We start from the raw sequence: 17912 nt of genomic DNA on the forward strand, positions 1-17912 counted from the left end.
AAATTGGATATAAGTAGCAAATTGTAAGGACTGCTTTAGTAAATATGACAAAGAAAATGGCCTACAGCATGAATTATAAATGCATAAAAAATAAAAATGTTGAATTTTAAAAAATAATTAAGTTTATTTGCTAATGAAATTAGACTTCAAATTTTTATATGATGAAAATAAAAAAAGCAAAGACTTTATGAAAAAATGCCGACAAAAATTTTGACAAAAAATATGATAAGAGAGGATAAGACACCAAATGGTTTGGTGATAGTGCCAATGGACAACCTCAAAAAAGGCAATTTTTATATAAAAGAATATTTATATATTAAATGTGAGCCACGAGTTTTTGTATGCTGTAAAATACCAAAACTGCCCCCCTTTCTTTACAAGTCCCTTCGTTTTGTTAGATGTACTGGGACAACTAATGTTAGCAAACAATTTTTGAACAAACACAAGTGAAATAAGAAGGGTGTGGATTGAGGTTTAGTTCGATTAATATGGGTATTATTATTAATGTAAGAGGATGTAAGTTTAAGTGCTCTGAAATGTATTATTCTCTTATTTATGAATTGAAAATGGACTATACATAAAAAAGTAAATTAAGGAGGGTTAGTTTTACTTTTAGATTATTTCTTTTTATTTCTAACTTCATCCCTTAATTTTAAAATATTAATATCGTATTAATTAAGTTTTTTTCTAGCTTGAACTATTAGCATATTTAAATCATATAGATTAAATTATAAAACATATTTACAATTTGATCTCGTGTTTTAAATATATTTAATGGTAGATCTAATTGACTTTTAATATTTAAATTGATGGTTAAGTCGATAAAAATTTTAATTTATACAATATTAATACTTTAAAATTTAAATTAAAATATTTTGATAGTAGAATTTAAAATTTGGGCTATAGCTTAAGAGTATGAACCCAATTTAACAATGCTGTTTAAACTTGATCGGGTCATTTAGTTGGATCAACATCTAGGTCAAGAGAGAGGGGTTAGACAGTTGATCGCAAACCGTTTGGAATCGGGTTAAATTTAGTTGAATCGATTTTCTATATTTTTAATATTTTTTACTTTTAACAATTATTTAATTAAGCCAATTTAATTGATCAGACCAATCAATTCAAAAATCAATTATTTGATTGGTTCGGTCATCGGTCTGATTTTAAAAAAAATGGGTTAAAATAGTTGGGAGGTTCTTGTGTTATAAGGATTGGATCAAATTAGTTCTTCTATTATTACACCGATCAATTCAGTCCCTATACGATTAAAAAGAATAAAATAAGTCTAAATTGTAATAGATTTAACATTTACTGTATAAAAAATATATTGAAATTTATTATTTTTCAATTGTTGTCCAATTCCAAATAAAATATTTCATTTACAAAAATATAGAAACTTTCAAAATGTTAACTATGTTAAACCATAACTGATTTTTCTAAATAGAAAAAGTTAAATCTATTCAAATTTGACTTTATTTGATTCTTTTTAATAATACAGGGATTAAATTAATCATTTTAATTGTATAGGGATTAATTTGATCAGGTCTCTATAATAGAGGGACTTCTGAGGTACATTCACCAAAAAAATTGCTAATTAAATTGCACAGAAAGAAACGTGCACAACACGTATCACAAAATGCGACTAGGGAAAACATCAAATACCGTTCCCTCCACAATTTTCCCGTCAAAAGTTTCCCTCTCTTTCCATGAAACTGCACGTGTCAACGCGTCAGGCTGAGCTGGTCCTAATCCCACGCCCCAAAATCCTAAGGGTCCAAGTTGATTTAAGGATTTCATCACAGCCGTCCAAATCATCCAATGGAAGCCGACATTTGCCCCTTCGCACCTTTGTCTTGACCGTTCGTGGAAGTTAAAGAGAGAGAAAACAAGAAACATAAGTCTTTCAAAGACAGAAAAAAGAAAAAAAGAAAAACTTTTTTTTTTCCTTTTTAGTTTCTAAACAGGTACTTCTATTCTCATGCTCTAGAAAAAAAATTCCATTTTTTAAAAAATAAATTTTCTTTCAGCTGATTTTTTGTTGTTTTGTTGTACTGTTTTTTTTGATCTTTAGTTATGGTTCTTTTTTAATTTATGACTGTTCAAATGATAGTTTAAACTGTATAACTGTCATTTCAGCTGGGTCTTTTCTTGTTAGGGTTTAATATGAAAGGGTTTTGATTATTTTGGGGGCTTTTAAAAATGTTTTGCTATTTAATTAAGCTATTTTGACGAGATTTATTGTGCTTTTATGGGAATTAGAAGACTTGGGTTGACTTCAATTTTGGTGGGTTTTTCTTGAAGATTTTGTTTTTCGTTTGATAAGGGTACTTATTTTCTTATCTCTTAATGAATAGTTTTGCTGCGTTGCTATTTTTCTTTTTAAATTTATTTGTATGAAAAATTGTTTCTCAAGCTAGACCACAACGAACCCTATATTTATCTAACAGAGATCAAGATCTAGGTTTAAAAATTGTGATATTCATTGTTATACCGAGTTCATTAGCTTAATATTCTCTAGTAGTTTAGTCTTAGAAAAAAATGTCATGGACTTCGATTTCGAATCCCCCTTTTTTTGTGCTATACATATGTTACTGTTCACAATTGTTTTGCTTGAAAAATATTTGTTTTAATATCTTTTCTTCTTATCTTGATGATTCATGTAACACTGGTTTTGTTTGTATAGAGGGGTTCCCACTGATGTTCCGGAATCGAGATTGTGGAATATATAACATTTGCAGATCAAATGCCATCTCTAAGAATGAAGGCCAAGTCAAGCACGGGTTCTTTAAGAGAAAAAAATGGTCTCCGTGTGTGTCAGAAGTCTAGCGTGATTTGTAAAAGACCGTGCTGTCATGTCAGGGTTTCCCAACAAGGAGCTGAATTCAGTTCATGCATTCAAAACTCTCATGATGGTAATAAGCTACTTTGAACAAGATTGATATTTGTCTAATACTTTATGTTAATTGTTACTGTTACATATATGCATTGAAGTGTCCTATTATCTAGTTTACCAAGTGCACACATCAACTAGATAATAGAAAATTAGAATGTACTTTCTTGTATGTATTCCTTTGCATGTATTCCCTGCCTTTAAACCTATTAGTTCATTCTCTACGTGGTGCTTCCTAGCATAAGAATCTATTGGTTCTTCACTCAATTCATTTGTTTACTTATATGCATGCATGCATGATAGGCTTTCTTTAACTTGTTCTTTTCTTTAAAAAAGGAAGATAAATTATGTTTGATATTTTGGCTTTTAATGTGCTTGCTGACTGTTGATAGATTCATCAAATGTAGACGTGGCCCCTCAAGGTTTTGAAACTGATGGGGCTGATGTTCAGCAACTAATTTTGGATGAAGAAAATTCCGAGCTTCAAAAACAGCTCTCAGTTTTTGTCGATTCTGCAACAGTGGGGAGAATGGCAAGTTTTTGTTTCTTTTAGGACCTTACTTTGTGAATTTAGTTGTTAATTTCCTTTTTGCTCTGCATTTTGAAGATATGACATAGGTGACTGGCTTCCAACTTACTTTGCATTCGCTTTAATGATGATTTATTAATTTGCAGGAAACTGCCCACAGCTGTGCCTCAAACTTAGAGACAATATTCTCTCCTTTTCTGGAGTCAATCCAAATAAACAATCAACCTAATATTGACAATAATGCAGGTGATTTTTTGTTTCAGCCAATAAAATGCTTTATAGTGCATGAATTCATTTCCCATTCTCCACTTCATCAGGCTATATACTTATATGAACTTTGTTGTTTAGAAGTTTTGTGCATTTGATAAACTGCCTTGCCTTCTTGCCCAAGGCTGGCACCTTAGTGTTCTTATGTTTACTTATATGATTGTCTTTCTAATGCTAGTCTTTCACATGTTGGATGGAGGTTTGTGGGATTCAAATGACTGAGTTGTTGGTACCTTTTCATGTTGCGGAAGTTGCAATGTTCGGTTAAGATAGTTATTTGATGCAGTTATCTCTTTTTCAATTGTGGTAGGGAATAGTGACAGCCCTGAAGTGTCAGCACTAGGCACTGATGATAGTGATGATAACAAAAGCTCATTTGGCAGTCAGACGTGTAACGTATCAGATTTCTTTATATCTGACATGATAATTGCAAGCATACCTTTTGATGGAAATGCTGTTGATGATAACATCTCTGGAACTGATGCATTTCCTGATTTCAAGTGTTCTGAGCCAAGCATGTTGTTTGACGTGGCTGAGCAATACATGATATTACCTTTCCTCGAGGACACTGTCAAAGTCAATGAAATAAATTATGTTAACTTGCATGAGGAAGCCATGATGGCTCAAGATAATACTGGTATACATCTAGCCATTGGTCAGATGAGATCGTGTGTAGAGGACTCTGATGTTAACTCTGACTCTGATAAAGCAGATGACTTTGACCCACAATCGTTTATAAAAAGTTTACCAGAACTATCTGATGTAGTGTCAAGTTTCCGGCCCGCTGCAACTGCCATGGAAGCTCGGAGAAGGAAGCCCATAACTCTTGTGCTTGATTTGGATGGTAAGACATACATGGTTTGTATGCTATCTACCATGCATTTTTTGTTTTTGGGAATAATCAATTATTCATTTACCACTTGTCGGTACTGCTGCCTGTACATTTCTTTCAAATGACTAATTTTGTGCTCTCTTAAATGGAGTTTGAACATGCTGTTTCACACTTTCACTTCTTATGTAAAGTCATAAGGGCTCTTGGAGTAAACCGCTATTTTCTGGCAGAACCTTTTGGGAATTTATTGTCCCAATTTTAGAAATCAGTCTAGGATAAACCACTTTTTCTGGCATACTTTCTGTGCATGTCACAGTCACCACACATGATGTATTCTTCAGTTAGTGAGGTTAATTTTGAAGTTTTTCTAGTAATTTTTAAAGTAGTTTAAAGGGGTTTAAGATGTTATAAATTGGAAATGGTAATCCTTTTATTTTTGCAAAACTTTTAAGTATTGGATGGTATTAATAACTTCCTACATACGTGAATTATTTGAGTTTTGCTTCTTTTTCATCTTTTTAACTTGGCGACTTAAAAAATTTAATAACAAATATTAGTATAATGTTTAATCTCCTTTGCTTTGATACATGCAGAAACTCTTGTCCACTCTACTCTTGAACCTTGTGATGATGCTGACTTCACCTTTACAGTCTTTTTCAACATGAAAGAGCACACTGTGTATGTAAAGCAGAGGCCTCACCTCCATAAATTTTTGGAGAAAGTTGCAGAAATGTTTGAAGTTGTTATCTTCACTGCAAGTCAAAGCATTTATGCAGAACAACTACTGGACATACTGGACCCAGATAGAAAGCTCATATCCCGGCGGGTTTATCGTGAATCTTGCATTTTTTCAGATGGAAGTTACACTAAAGATTTAACAGTATTAGGTGTTGATCTTGCAAAAGTTGCTATAATTGATAATTCACCACAGGTATTTTACCTGCCTACTTCTTTGCTCTTGATGAACTTAATCATTCTTGCCTTTAGATTCAGTCAAGTCTTATAATTGTCATCCTGGCAGTCAAAGTTTTCTTTTTAAAGCGTTTATTTCTTTTAGATTATGCGTAATGTGTTTGTGAGATTTAATTCTGCTGAGGCTAAGGTTATGTTGACGTCAACTGGTGAGTGGTCACTTAGTGACTGCATATCTTTGTCATTAAAACGATTCAGATTTTGAGGCATATCTTCTTACAGTTAGAAATGATGTATAATGTTCATTTGAGAATCTTTTCGCTAGCAACAATAACAAGCACATTATCCAAAACCTATATTAACAGTCTGAGGAAGTTGTGGGGACCTTTTGCTGTCCTTAATATCACTTAAATTGGGTAAAGGCTATTTGTGTAGTATCAAAATCAAAATGCATTGTCTCTTAAGAATCTTCTTTGCTCGTTTCAGGTTTACAGGTTACAAGTGAATAATGGGATTCCTATTAAGAGTTGGTTTGATGATCCATCCGATTGTGCACTAATTTCATTACTTCCCTTCTTAGAGACTCTGGTTGACATTGATGATGTCCGCCCTGTCATTGCCAAGAAATTTGGTAACAAGGAATAAGAGCACCTTTATTTCTCTAGCTAGCTTTCAATATAATTCCTTGTCTTTCTATTTGCTTTTAAAATTTAGCCTCTAATTAGATACCCAGTTCTCATTTTCTCTTTAAAATTAACCACAAAATAAGCTATCATTTGTCTTCTTGTCGTGTCTGCCTTTTTTTGCTTGTTTCCTTTTCTTTCTCCCCTTATTTGACGCCCTGTGGAGTTCTCTTATCTAATTTTTGTTTATCAAAGGTAATGGTAGAAAATGTCTCTGTTTATTTTATTGTACAGTTTCAGTTTCAATCATATAAGATTGTATATGAATTATTTGTGAAATATAATCTTGCAGATTCCTGTTTGCTATCTTTTTCTGCTGCTTAGTTAATTATCTCGTGTTTAAAATTTCTCTTTTCCATCTTTTCATATAAATTCATTGAAAGGAATCTTCTAGAAACAACAATCCTTCCTTCTTAGTAGCTCCTTTTTTCCAATGTTTGTTGACGCTGCAATCACTACATTATTTCTGGTCAAAAACATAGTAGACTTGAGACCCTGTAAGGTCATAGCTTGAAATTTTGGATAATTATTTCTTTAAGTTCCATAGTCTTTAACTTTTCCTAATTATACTTATGTTAGTTGACTGAAAACCTCTTTAAGTATGTCAAGAAAACTGGTGAGCATATAGGTATTTAAGGCAATTCAAGAAACATTATGAGCATATAGGTATTTGAGGCAATCCAGATGTGAACCATATTGTGGAAGAACAACTATGTTGACTCAAAAACTTTAAATATGTCGAGAGACATTGTAAGCCTATAGGTATTTGAGGCAATCGTAATTGAATTTGTCTGAAATAAAAGGTTATACCAACAAAAATAAGATCCTACTATTATATTCTACTGAGGAACCTTTATAGGATGGTAGGAAGTTGAAATTAGTTGTATGTTTTAGTTGATGTTATTCTTTGTATGAAATCAATAAAGAAATGCTATGCAAACAGGAGATTAAACATTAGGGATTAAGGTTAAGAGGTGAAGAAGGATTGAAGTAATTTAGTAGCCCTTAATGGCTTTGGTTGTGCTAAATAAAAGTTGAGTGCCCAATGAGTTAAGCACTTATGGTTTAGCTTATTAACACAAGACCCTGAGAAAATCAAGTATTCAGAAAGGAAAAAATAAATATTTGAGGCTGACATCTTGAGTGTTGAACAGAAAGTTGAATCATCTGCTTTGATTCATCATTTATGTGCATTAGTTCATGAACAGAAGTGTTTCCTGTTCTATTTGGTGGACCAAGGGCTGTCTTCTCATATGGTTAAACGAGTATAGTATGTCAGCTGCTTGGGCATACTTATATGCTTTGAGAATTGGAAGATGAGATTAGGAGCTTGACACTGCTAAGACTGCTATGCTTCAAATAGAGTTATGGAAAGACTATAGTAATAGTGACTCCTTCCTGTTGGAGAGGAGGCGTAGTGATAACGCATCATATAAGCTGTTAAAAATGTTTCCTTGCTCTGAGAAAGTTGGTTACTTCCGATTAGGGCTTTGTTTTCCCTGTCATATATCCTCATCTAACTCATAGGCAGGCTTAGATCAAGTATTCAGAACCTCAATTCATTATCAAAGTATCTACTGCCAAGCCTTGAGTAAATTATTTTGTTTCTAGGATTTAGATTTTGTGATAGTCGAGCTTTGAGAGGATTAGTAGATATATGGTATCCGATCAGGTGATTTGCTCATTTACAACACTTGGACCTGTGCCATAATTTAGAGGTCAAACCGAGTTGTGTACAAGAATCTAGATACAAAGATGTAAGATAGGAAGAGATACAGAGCTGGCAACAGTGAGATAATATGTGGTTTTACGGCGCAAGATCTTGTTCAACAGGAGCTACCTCCCTTCAGCTTTGCTTAGATTATAGGAAGATTTGGGAATGAAAATCATCTAGCCTTGTGCAATATCGGAGAATCCAAGAGAAAAAAGATGATGGGTGTGGGGCTTATACAAGTTAGCTACACTGTTTGTCATAACATCTGTTGAATCCTTTGATCATCTTTACAGTTTTACAACTTTGCATGCCTGACCTGCAGGTCGTTTGATGAACTAAATCTATATAAGATTATCTGCAAATGGCAAATAATAGGTATGCAGAATTCTGTTGCTACTTTTTAACTTCTCTTATGAATTTTCTTAATATAGCTACTCACCATGCTGACATCGTTTTTCCTTTTTCCTTTTGGATTTTCGAAGTGATGATAAGAACAAAATTGAGTTATGATTGTAATTTTGAGATGATAGAAGATAATATTTTGTTTATACTGTGTCAATGTTTTGTTCCTCCAATTTAATTCTGCTTCATAGGTTGGCACAGTTATTTGGTATGCTTTGATCCCTGTAAAACTTCCACACAACTTTCTAATTGAATTTTATTATGGACCCAAATTCCATTTGATATTACTGTATTTGTAATTTCTTCAACAGTACCACTAGTTATTGCATTGATTGAGGTGTCTTCATTTGTTTAATCTACATGAAATCCAATTATTACCGATGAATGAACCAAATTTCGAGTATATAAACCATTGAAGAAGCGATGACAGCAAAAAGGATAAAAGATGCATTGAAACAGTGATAAAAGTTTTGTGTGGAGTTGATTTATTTGAGAAAGTATGAACTTTTCTATGAATAAATCTATTAATGCACTAGCCAAGTCTGGGATGGTCTTTCTTACATATGTATACTTAACCATGTCTGGTCCAAATGGGATTCTCCTTGGGTACTTTACCTTCAAAACTGAAAAGACTTGGTTATACAATAGTTTGTCTAAATCAAGGAAGTTCAAACTTTTTCTTAGTTTGGTTGTTTTTGTCATTATGTTTGTATTTTGGATGATGTTTTTGGAATTTTTGTCAAATATATGATTTTTGTTTATTTAGTAAATTTTTAGATCGAAGCCTATATAATAGTTTAAATATAAAATCTATTTTACATTAAAGGTGTTTATAGGCTGCATCGTTATATGGTAAAATCCGTAATATAAGTCTCAAATTTTATTAAGTTCATTTGTAATTTAAATTTTATTTTTAATTAAAAATAATTTTTATTTAATATTTAGTAATTAATACATTTTATCAAAATCTAAATATATGCAACTTAACATATTCTTTATTACTATTATAATATATTTAAATTTCAAATGATATAATATAAAATAAAAATTTGAAAATAAGTTAGATTAGGCTATGAATATTGGAGTTTAAATTTGAATGAAGGAGGTAAATGTCAAAATCCCGTAAGTCCCGGATCGAACGGTCTAGAAACAATCAGCCCATTAACTTTGTAAGTGAGCGAAGAGCGGTCGGTTAGGTCATCTAATAGAGCCAGCCCACGCGATGACACGCGCCCTGCAGTGGGCCAGTGAGTTTGAAATTTAATATATAATGTACTGGATAAGCACAAATCGTTTAATCATTTTCTTACCAACGGAATATCACTGGACTCGCTTTCCTAGCGCGTTCCCTCCACTGACCTTTTTTTTTTTAAATCGATACATTAATCAGTCTATAATATCAATAATGTTGTTGTTTATGTTTAGAAATAATAAATATTTGTTGTTAATTAAAAAGAGTTTTGTTTTATATGAGTTGACCTTTAAGTACAAATCTGCGTTTAATCAATTATAATATATTTTAAGAAAATTCATATACAATAGAACTTAAATTCAAAATAATTTAAGAAAAATTATGAGACTGAAATTTCATATATAGTTTTTAATGTCTCAACTTTACTAACTTTACTAAAGTATTATCAATAAATTATTGTTATTGGTGTTTTTAAAATTTACTTATTGTTTTACTGCTTAAATGGTTTTCTTTTAATTTCATACATAAATTTAAAACTTGTTGAATATGCTTTTATTTAAGATATCTATTTATTAATATTTCATGAAAATTAAATTATGGTATATTTATGATATAATAAAAACATATTTATTAAAATTTGATATAAAATTAAATGAAATTTTGAATTAAACAAATTCAAACAGATTTTATCGATTTTATATAAAATATAAAATAAAACAATCTTATGATTAATAGCAGTTCTATCAGATGTAGAATACAAAAAAATGGTTGCTTTAGTTTAAATTAATTATTAAAATATTGAATTAAAAATTAATTAAGCTTAAATTAATTAATTAAATCATATGAGTTTTTCTAGAATCTCAACTTTGCGAACCTAAATAATTATAATTAATCAAGAATATTTTTAAGGAATAATTAATACCTTTTAATACTAAATAATAAATATAAAACAAAAAACATAAAGTCTTTAAAACACACACGCACAAAATTTATTTTATTTTTTCATTATAGGAAAAAAAAATCACATACAGGAGAGAAACACACACACACGCGGCCACAAGCAGCAGAGGGTTTTCGCTGAAAAGAAGCCTTTGTTTTTCTTTTAAAGCATCGTTTCAAAAAGGATATAATCCCTCTTTTCAATTTTTTTTGCCTCTTTTAAGCTGCTCCGCCTGCTCCTTCGTTGCTGCGAGAGAGATAGAGAAGACGACAAAAGGAAAAAACCTAAAACTGTGAACGACGTCGTTTCCTTCTCAGATCTGACACACACAGAGACAGATAAAAGAGAAGAGAAGAGGGGGGGTTATCCCGGTGAGAGAGAGTGAGGATGAGCGGGAAAGGAGGCGGAGGTGGAAATAATGGGATAGGGAAGGGTAATAATAGTGGACTTTCAGGTATTCCGCCTGGGTCTCGCAAGATGGTCCAGAGCTTGAAGGAGATTGTTAACTGCCCTGAACCTGAGATCTATGCTATGCTTAAAGACTGTAATATGGACCCTAACGAGGCTGTCAATCGCCTCCTCTCTCAAGGTTCCCCCGCCCTTCTTTTCTTTATTCCTTTTTTAAATTTCTTTTAGTGCTCCTTCTACCCTTGCTGGGTTTTTTTTTCGTTATAGAAATATTTAATTTTTGTGGTTATGCGAAAGGTTAACTACTGGGTTTCGGTGCTTTATTAAGCATATAATCTGCTTAATTGCTAGGTTTCTTGGTTTGCTTCGAGTGCTTTAGTTTAGAGTGTATTTCCAGCAATAACATTTTTTATAATATATTAGCATTTGCTAATAATTTATTAAGCCTTCATCTTAATAAGAACATCGCTTTTTTAATTCTCGAAAATATGTTTATTTGTTTCATAACAATGGGGCAGCTCAAGTTTTGGGTTTCTAATGGTTGTTGTATTTCACTGCTGATATCTTATTTGTGATATGTGTAGATCCTTTTCACGAGGTGAAGAGCAAACGAGACAAGAAAAAAGAGGTGTGTGCCAGTGGAAATTACGCTAAATGGTTTGACTTTGCATTCATAACCATCCCATATTTGTTTTTTCTTAGTGTTGCTGTTACACCGTTCGAGCAATATAGGTCTTACTTGTCGGTCATATAGATCATGCATCATGTGAGACTCTCACTTGCTTTCGGGATTAAGAATGAGTGTTTAATCTGATTCACTTTTGACAGCATGTGCTTTCTCTTTGAAAGCTTCTTAAAATATATTCTAACCATTTGTGATGGATTTGTTGGATCTCATTATCTCTTTTGATTTTGTTCCCCCCCTTTTTGTTCTAGAGCAAGGACTCAGTTGATGCGAGGTCTCGTGGTGCCAATAACCTTGGGAGTCGTGGTGGTAGGAGTGGTTCAGACCGATATACTGGGCGTGGTGGTTCATCCCATTACAGTTCAAATGGTATGACTGTGAACATGCTCTAATGCCACTTTGGAGAAGTGTTGCTTGCACTCCGTTAAAAAATTGCTTTGGAACTCTTTTAGATGATTCCTTACCAATTGAGTGCTCTTTTTTCTGGTTAGAGTCTGGCCCTTCACATGGTAAACCTGCACAAAAGAGAGAAAATGGAGGTCATCCTGTTGCAGGGTCTTCATCTTCTGCATCTGGTATGCAAGGAAATAACATGAATCGTCGACCTCAATCCCACAGGTAATACCTGTTATCTCAGAAGTGATAGTTCCTTTATGTTTAGGCCACTGAGGAACAGAAAGCTGCTATAAGTTCTGAGTTCTAATGACCTTTCTTTTTCGTGCATGTCATTGGATTCTTTGTCTTGCTTAAATGATATCTATTTGTACCAAATCATTCCTTCACGGAATTAGTTACTTCCACCATTAAGCCTCCCTGGGTAAGCATTTGAAATGATTATTATCAAAGGTGGCTAGTTTGGCAAGGACAGATGGGACCCTAATTGTTCCAAATGCTTGCCAAACCATGTTAACTGGAGTTCGGACCTGAGGCACCCAAACATTTGTCAGCAACTTCTTTTCAAACTTTTAGTTGGCTGAATTTGGTTTTTCTTTTTCCCTATCTTTGGATGGTATTTAAACTTCTGTTCCATAAACGTTGCAATTCTCATATGGTTTTCTTGTGTTGCCCACTTTCTTCTCATCTGAGTTTTGCTGGTTTTGCAGTGAAGTTGCAGTTTCAGAACATAAAATTTCCACGGTAGGTTTAGGTGATGGGGTTTCTTCTTCATCACAGCCTACTGGATACCAATCTGCTTGGTTGGGGGTTCCAGGTCAAGTATCAATGGCTGATATTGTGAAGATGGGCAGGCCACAAAACAAGACTTCTGTGGTGCCAAACCCATCTCAGCAAAGCACTAATAATCGGCATCATGTGGTTCCTCCTCCAGCAGCATTACAGTCCAACTTACAGGACCAGGCTTCCAAGGTGGCAGATATTTCTTATGAGCCTGATGGCACCAAAAATCAGCAGGTTTCTTCAAGAGATGAATGGCCCCCCATTGAGAATCCATCTGCTGCTAGTGTGACCTCTGTCTTAGAGTCCCCTGCAGAATCTGGACTTTATGCTAATGCATCTAACTTGCCCTTGGGTAGAAGTAATCAAATTTTGAAATCCCAGTTGGAGGAAGCTCAGGCAGTGGATGATGGTCCTCTTGAAACTGTCAATAATAACCATGTTAGGTCCCCTTCTATTTCAAGTAGAAATATACAAGAGGATAACTCCAGAGGTTCATCTCTTTATGATAACGACTTATATAAGGACATGAATTCCTATCAGCCTCAAATACCTGCCTTTGAGAACGAAGAAGGTTAGTGTAGTTTTCTGATGAAGGTAGTATACTGCTTTAAATCACTCAATTTTGTGCGTTTTATGATGAAGGTAGTATACTGCTTTGATGAATGTTTCACTCAGTATGAAGGATTCAGTACTGATGAAGGCTTGTACACACTGAATGCAATTTCTTTGACAACCCATTTCTGATCTTCATGCAATATGGATATGTATGTTTTAGGGTTACTGAATTGCTTATGTTCTCCCCCTCCCAATGACAATATCATATGTTGGCAGCTTCTGATTTTTTTATTATCATTTTCTTCCCCTTTATACTATGTGGATATGTGAGGCTGAACAGAATAAAATTGGAGTGTAGGAAAACAATTGAGAACCGGGGGAGGGATGGTGTAGTTCCAAATTATTGATGCACTATGAATCTGAGTAGGTTTACTTCATACGTTAGAAGGAATTTTTAATCTTTTAATGTATCCTTTGCTCATTTTTATCTGCTATGAATGTTTTTTGAACTTAACACATTTTATGTCCTTTCTTTCGTTCTTTTTCAGCTGAAGATGGTTCTTCATCAGTAGCTGTGGATTTGCAGCAACTTAATTTGCATAATGATGATAGGGAGCCCCCAACTGAAGAGGATAATCCTTCTGTAATAATCCCAAATCATCTACAAGTCCACACCCCGGACTGTTCGCATTTGAGTTTTGGTAGTTTTGGACCTGGAATTGGTTCTGGCTTTTCTGGACAATTTGCATCAATGGCCTCAAAGAATAATTTGGATGATGTTCCTGAAGTAGCAGATGCATCATCTATTGGGCACTCAGATAATAGGTATGCCCTTCTTAAAATGCTTAGTGCCTTGCTTCACTTATCTGTTTGTTACAATTGTGTAAAAACTTTTGCTTTCAGGAATCCCGAGTACTATGCTGATGAACATCTCAGAAGTGACACGGAAGGAAATATAATAAATAGAAGTAATGTTAGCACTGCAAACTATGAGGTTCCTGAAGATTCTCAACCAGAGGTTTTGAAACAGGATGTTTCTGAAGCTGCCCAAGGGAGCCAATATTCATTTCCTCCATCTGCGTCTGGTTATAACTATGAAAACTCTGAACAATTAAATCCTTCTTTCGCTCATATGCAGACAAGCTCTCAAATGCAAAATCTCAATCCTTTCTCAAGTGTAATGGTAATGCAACTTTGCAAATTTGTTTTTAATGCATAAACTCTATCATTCCAAGCTGATGATTCAACCATATGTCATAGAGTTGGATTAGAAATTTTCTTTAATGTATAAAGTTCTGGTTGATACTTGATAGCGGCATCTTGTTGACTCAATTTCAAGAAAACTCCTGTTGTGCTGCTGGAAATTATGGATTAAACGTACTATATTTTTGGAATACATTGTTAGTTTTCTTGAATATCTGTCCCTTCTCAACATAATGGTTTTCCTTACAGCAAGCATATACAAACTCGTTGCCGAGCACTTTGTTGACATCAACTGTTCAGACTGCAAGGGAGCCAGATCTTCCATATTCACCCTTCCCTGTGACTCAGTCGATGCCAACAAGATACAGCAATGCCACCTCTTCCATTAGTGGTCCAACCATTTCTATGCCAGAGGTACCCTTTGCTTTATATTATTGATTTCTTGGAGCTTTTACACTTTTTGCAGTTCTAATTGTTGGGACTGTTTTTAATGGTTCAAGCGGCCAAGAAATTCCTTTTTTTTTTTTTTTTTTTTTTAGCACTTATGGTGGTCTTATTTCAAGATTCTTCTGAAGATGAAACTTCATCTTGTCTGATATTGGAGCTATGCGTCAGTTTGGCTGGAACTTTATGTTGTTTAGCGTCATTATCTGTCTCCTGTCATGTTTATATGTTTGGCTAGATAGATTTTTGGTTGTGAAAACTCATGTTCTATGGTGACATGGAAATGTCCTCAAACTCTTGTTTCTTGATATGGAACAGTGACCTTTGACTACTTCTGCCCATCACTTTGTTGTCCCTAATTATGCGTCTGTCTCTACCTGATATGCATTTATTATTATTGCGGGATCCACTTTTTGGGGAATGAGTCAAAGCAAGAACAATAATTTTCTTGTGGAACATCTTTCATGATCCTTGGAGAGAGTTCACTAGTAGATTTGGTTTGTTTCTCTTTTTTTTTTTAATGCTTGTGTTGGAGTAAAAAGAGGAGCAAAAACACCCAAAAACAAGAGCTGGGGTGGGGGGTGGTAAAATGGGAAAGGCCAATTTGGACCCCTACCTAACTAAAAAATTTTGTAATTGTTTTGGACTTAATTGTTCCTTTCTTGATTAACTTGTTGTACGTGTGCAGGCTCTAAGAGCAACTGGTATTTCTGCAGCGCAGCCCACACAACAGTCACTGCCTGGTGCGAGTGTTGCTACAGGACCTGCACTTCCGCAACATCTAGCCATGCACCCTTTTCCCCAACCTACACTTCCATTGGGACACTTTGCCAACATGATTAGTTATCCTTTCTTACCTCAGAGTTACACCTATATGCCATCAGCTTTCCAGCAAACATTTACTGGTAATAGTAACTATCCTCAGTCCCTGGCAGCAATGCTCCCCCAATACAAGAATAGTGTTTCTGTAAGCAGCTTGCCTCAATCTGCTGCAATTCCATCTGGCTATGGGTTTGGGAGCTCTACCAACATCCCTGGAGGACTTCCTCTGAATCCACCTACTGCACCTGCGGGGACAACTATTGGCTACGACGATGTTCTTAGTTCTCAGTACAAGGACAATAATCATTTGATGTCACTCCAGCAGGTAATTGCTGTACAGAGAATTGAGAAATCTCATTTAGATTTAATTGTATACATTCATTACTATGGATTTATGGTGCCTGAATAATTTACATTCATTCTTATTGAAAGTACTGGTGAAAGAATTGTCCTTCCATTTTCTCCCTTTACTCTCAAAGCTCCATGATTTCATGTAGTTCTGCAGTTATACATGAGTTCTTATTCTTTTCTGCTTCTTTGAATCTGAAGCGTGCCCTTTCTTTTCTATGTTTTTGTGTTTAGAATGAGAATTCAGGCATGTGGATTCATGGCCCTGGCTCACGAACGATGTCCGCTGTTCCTGCAAGCACATATTACAGCTTCCAGGGGCAGAACCAGCAGGCTGGTGGGTTTCGACAAGGGCAACAACCACCTTCACAGCATTTTGGGTCACTTGGATACCCAAATTTCTACCATTCACAAATGGGAGTATCGCTGGACCCTCAGCAGCAAAACCCTAGGGATGGGTCCCTGAGTGGGTCTCAAGGCCAGCCACCATCAAAGCAGACCCAGCAGTTATGGCAAAACAATTACTAATCTCGTCTCCTCCTGGTTTTTCAGGGTCTTATAGTGAGTTTGAAAGTGGCCAATCAAAGGGCCTTCTAGCGACTGAGAATAACTATACGTGCAGATAATCAACAATGATGGGTCTGAAGAGACTTTGGCTGGCTACTGCCCTGTGCCATGAGGTTGTATTCTACTTTTAATTTATTGTTCTGTTCTGTTATGTTAACTTAGGAACACAGTGTGCTAATTTGGGATAGTGGACTTGCTTTACCCTTTTCACTTTTTCTTCCTTGATTGTTTCCTTGCCCCTCTATTTCTCTTATAGTAAAAAATTTGCCTCCTTTTTCAGATTTCATGTCTCATCTCATGTTTCTTACTCTTACTGTATTGTAGCATGAGGTATTTGCTTTAATCATTTATAATTAATTAATACTACCATTTTAGCCTGTTATCTTTATGCTACACTGCTACATATCATGGTTGCTGGGATCCATAACTCCCATTAGCTATTATTGTTGCAATAATTTTGTTTTGTACGACACTGTGCATATGTACACAAATTAATCAATTTAAACAATTCACATATCAAATAAAAGAATTCCATGGGATGGCCTTTAATTTCTTTGATAAAATAGAGGCTTTGCTTGATTAAAACCCACCCATAGCATAGTTCTGAGTTCACACCTAAGGCTTTCGTACCCTATGCTATTGTTTATTGTTATATTTTGGGATGTTTTGAAAATTTGTTGTTTGTGCTTTCATTAGAGGGTCATCTTTACTGATTATAGTTAAGATGGTAATATCTAGGGTTTTAATTCAAACAAGTGTTCACACTCTGCGATTTTAACTTGTAAGTGAATGGAAGGAGATTTAACTATTAATGTCACATTATTGAATTAATTTTGTCATAAAAGTAATATTTTTTTAATTGCTACAAAAATGATCACTTTGGTCGTTTATTTGGAATCAAATGCAATGTTGTTTCTTTTCTACTTTTTCACGCCCTGTACTATTTTGAGTTCATAAAGATTTTAAGTGAGTTGGAGTAGTTAAGGCAGTATCCATTTGTGGCGCAATAAATGGACAGGTGTTAGATGTTTCAGCAAAGTTGTCACCCACTTCACTCAAAATTTCAATTCAAAGTCCAAACTCTCACATTTGCTAGGTCTAATTGTGATCAAAACCTCTCTAACTATTCTCAAATTTAAAATTTAATATTTCTACTTTACTAAAATAGATTTTTCTTAAAAACAATATTGTCAACAAAAAAAGGAAAACCCCAATGTTGATAAGTTGGAAGATGCACTTTTTTTTTTCTTTTAAACCAAAATATAGTGACTACTTGCTTTGATCAAATACTTAACTATTTGACCTAACCAATAATAAAAGATCCATTACACAAATTAAATATG

At 34.3% G+C, this 17912-nt stretch overlaps 2 protein-coding genes across 4 annotated transcripts; both read left to right on the forward strand.

Annotated features, from left to right (window-relative positions):
- Nucleotides 1–1825: 1825 nt before the first annotated feature.
- Nucleotides 1826–6419, forward strand: LOC105776853 (uncharacterized). 3 transcript variants are annotated; one of them, XM_012599791.2, is made up of 7 exons: nucleotides 1826–1964; nucleotides 2684–2912; nucleotides 3283–3422; nucleotides 3566–3665; nucleotides 3997–4530; nucleotides 5112–5449; nucleotides 5917–6419. In XM_012599791.2, the coding sequence occupies exons 2-7, from the start codon at nucleotides 2744–2746 to the stop codon at nucleotides 6073–6075; spliced, it is 1440 nt and encodes a 479-aa protein (XP_012455245.1). In that variant the 5' UTR covers nucleotides 1826–1964; nucleotides 2684–2743; the 3' UTR covers nucleotides 6076–6419. The 3 variants fall into 3 exon arrangements, with proteins under 3 accessions (XP_012455245.1, XP_052477902.1, XP_012455246.1); XM_052621942.1 differs by lacking the exon at nucleotides 1826–1964 and adding an exon at nucleotides 2043–2324 and having other exon boundaries at nucleotides 3298–3422; XM_012599792.2 differs by lacking the exon at nucleotides 1826–1964 and adding an exon at nucleotides 2046–2324.
- Nucleotides 6420–10444: 4025 nt separating this feature from the next.
- Nucleotides 10445–16848, forward strand: LOC105776633 (uncharacterized). Its single transcript, XM_012599413.2, has 10 exons — nucleotides 10445–10950; nucleotides 11354–11397; nucleotides 11706–11823; nucleotides 11946–12072; nucleotides 12558–13201; nucleotides 13734–14010; nucleotides 14089–14368; nucleotides 14638–14802; nucleotides 15521–15979; nucleotides 16237–16848. The coding sequence occupies exons 1-10, from the start codon at nucleotides 10749–10751 to the stop codon at nucleotides 16528–16530; spliced, it is 2610 nt and encodes an 869-aa protein (XP_012454867.1). The 5' UTR covers nucleotides 10445–10748; the 3' UTR covers nucleotides 16531–16848.
- The last annotated feature ends 1064 nt before the right edge of the window (nucleotides 16849–17912 follow it).

The sequence above is a fragment of the Gossypium raimondii genome, chromosome 10 (assembly GCF_025698545.1).
Source record: "Gossypium raimondii isolate GPD5lz chromosome 10, ASM2569854v1, whole genome shotgun sequence".
Taxonomy (NCBI): domain Eukaryota; kingdom Viridiplantae; phylum Streptophyta; class Magnoliopsida; order Malvales; family Malvaceae; genus Gossypium; species Gossypium raimondii.

What these genes read in the sequence shown, in the direction of transcription:
- LOC105776853 (XM_012599791.2), top strand. Translation starts at nt 2,744, where the DNA reads ATGCCATCTCTAAGAATGAAGGCCAAGTCAAGCACGGGTTCTTTAAGA. An exon ending in TAATATTGACAATAATGCAG is followed by an intron (nt 3,666 to 3,996) that starts GTGATTTTTTGT and finishes CAATTGTGGTAG; the next exon opens with GGAATAGTGACAGCCCTGAA. An exon ending in TAATTGATAATTCACCACAG is followed by an intron (nt 5,450 to 5,916) that starts GTATTTTACCTG and finishes TGCTCGTTTCAG; the next exon opens with GTTTACAGGTTACAAGTGAA.
- LOC105776633 (XM_012599413.2), top strand. Translation starts at nt 10,749, where the DNA reads ATGAGCGGGAAAGGAGGCGGAGGTGGAAATAATGGGATAGGGAAGGGT. An exon ending in CAACCATTTCTATGCCAGAG is followed by an intron (nt 14,803 to 15,520) that starts GTACCCTTTGCT and finishes GTACGTGTGCAG; the next exon opens with GCTCTAAGAGCAACTGGTAT. An exon ending in ATTTGATGTCACTCCAGCAG is followed by an intron (nt 15,980 to 16,236) that starts GTAATTGCTGTA and finishes TTTTGTGTTTAG; the next exon opens with AATGAGAATTCAGGCATGTG.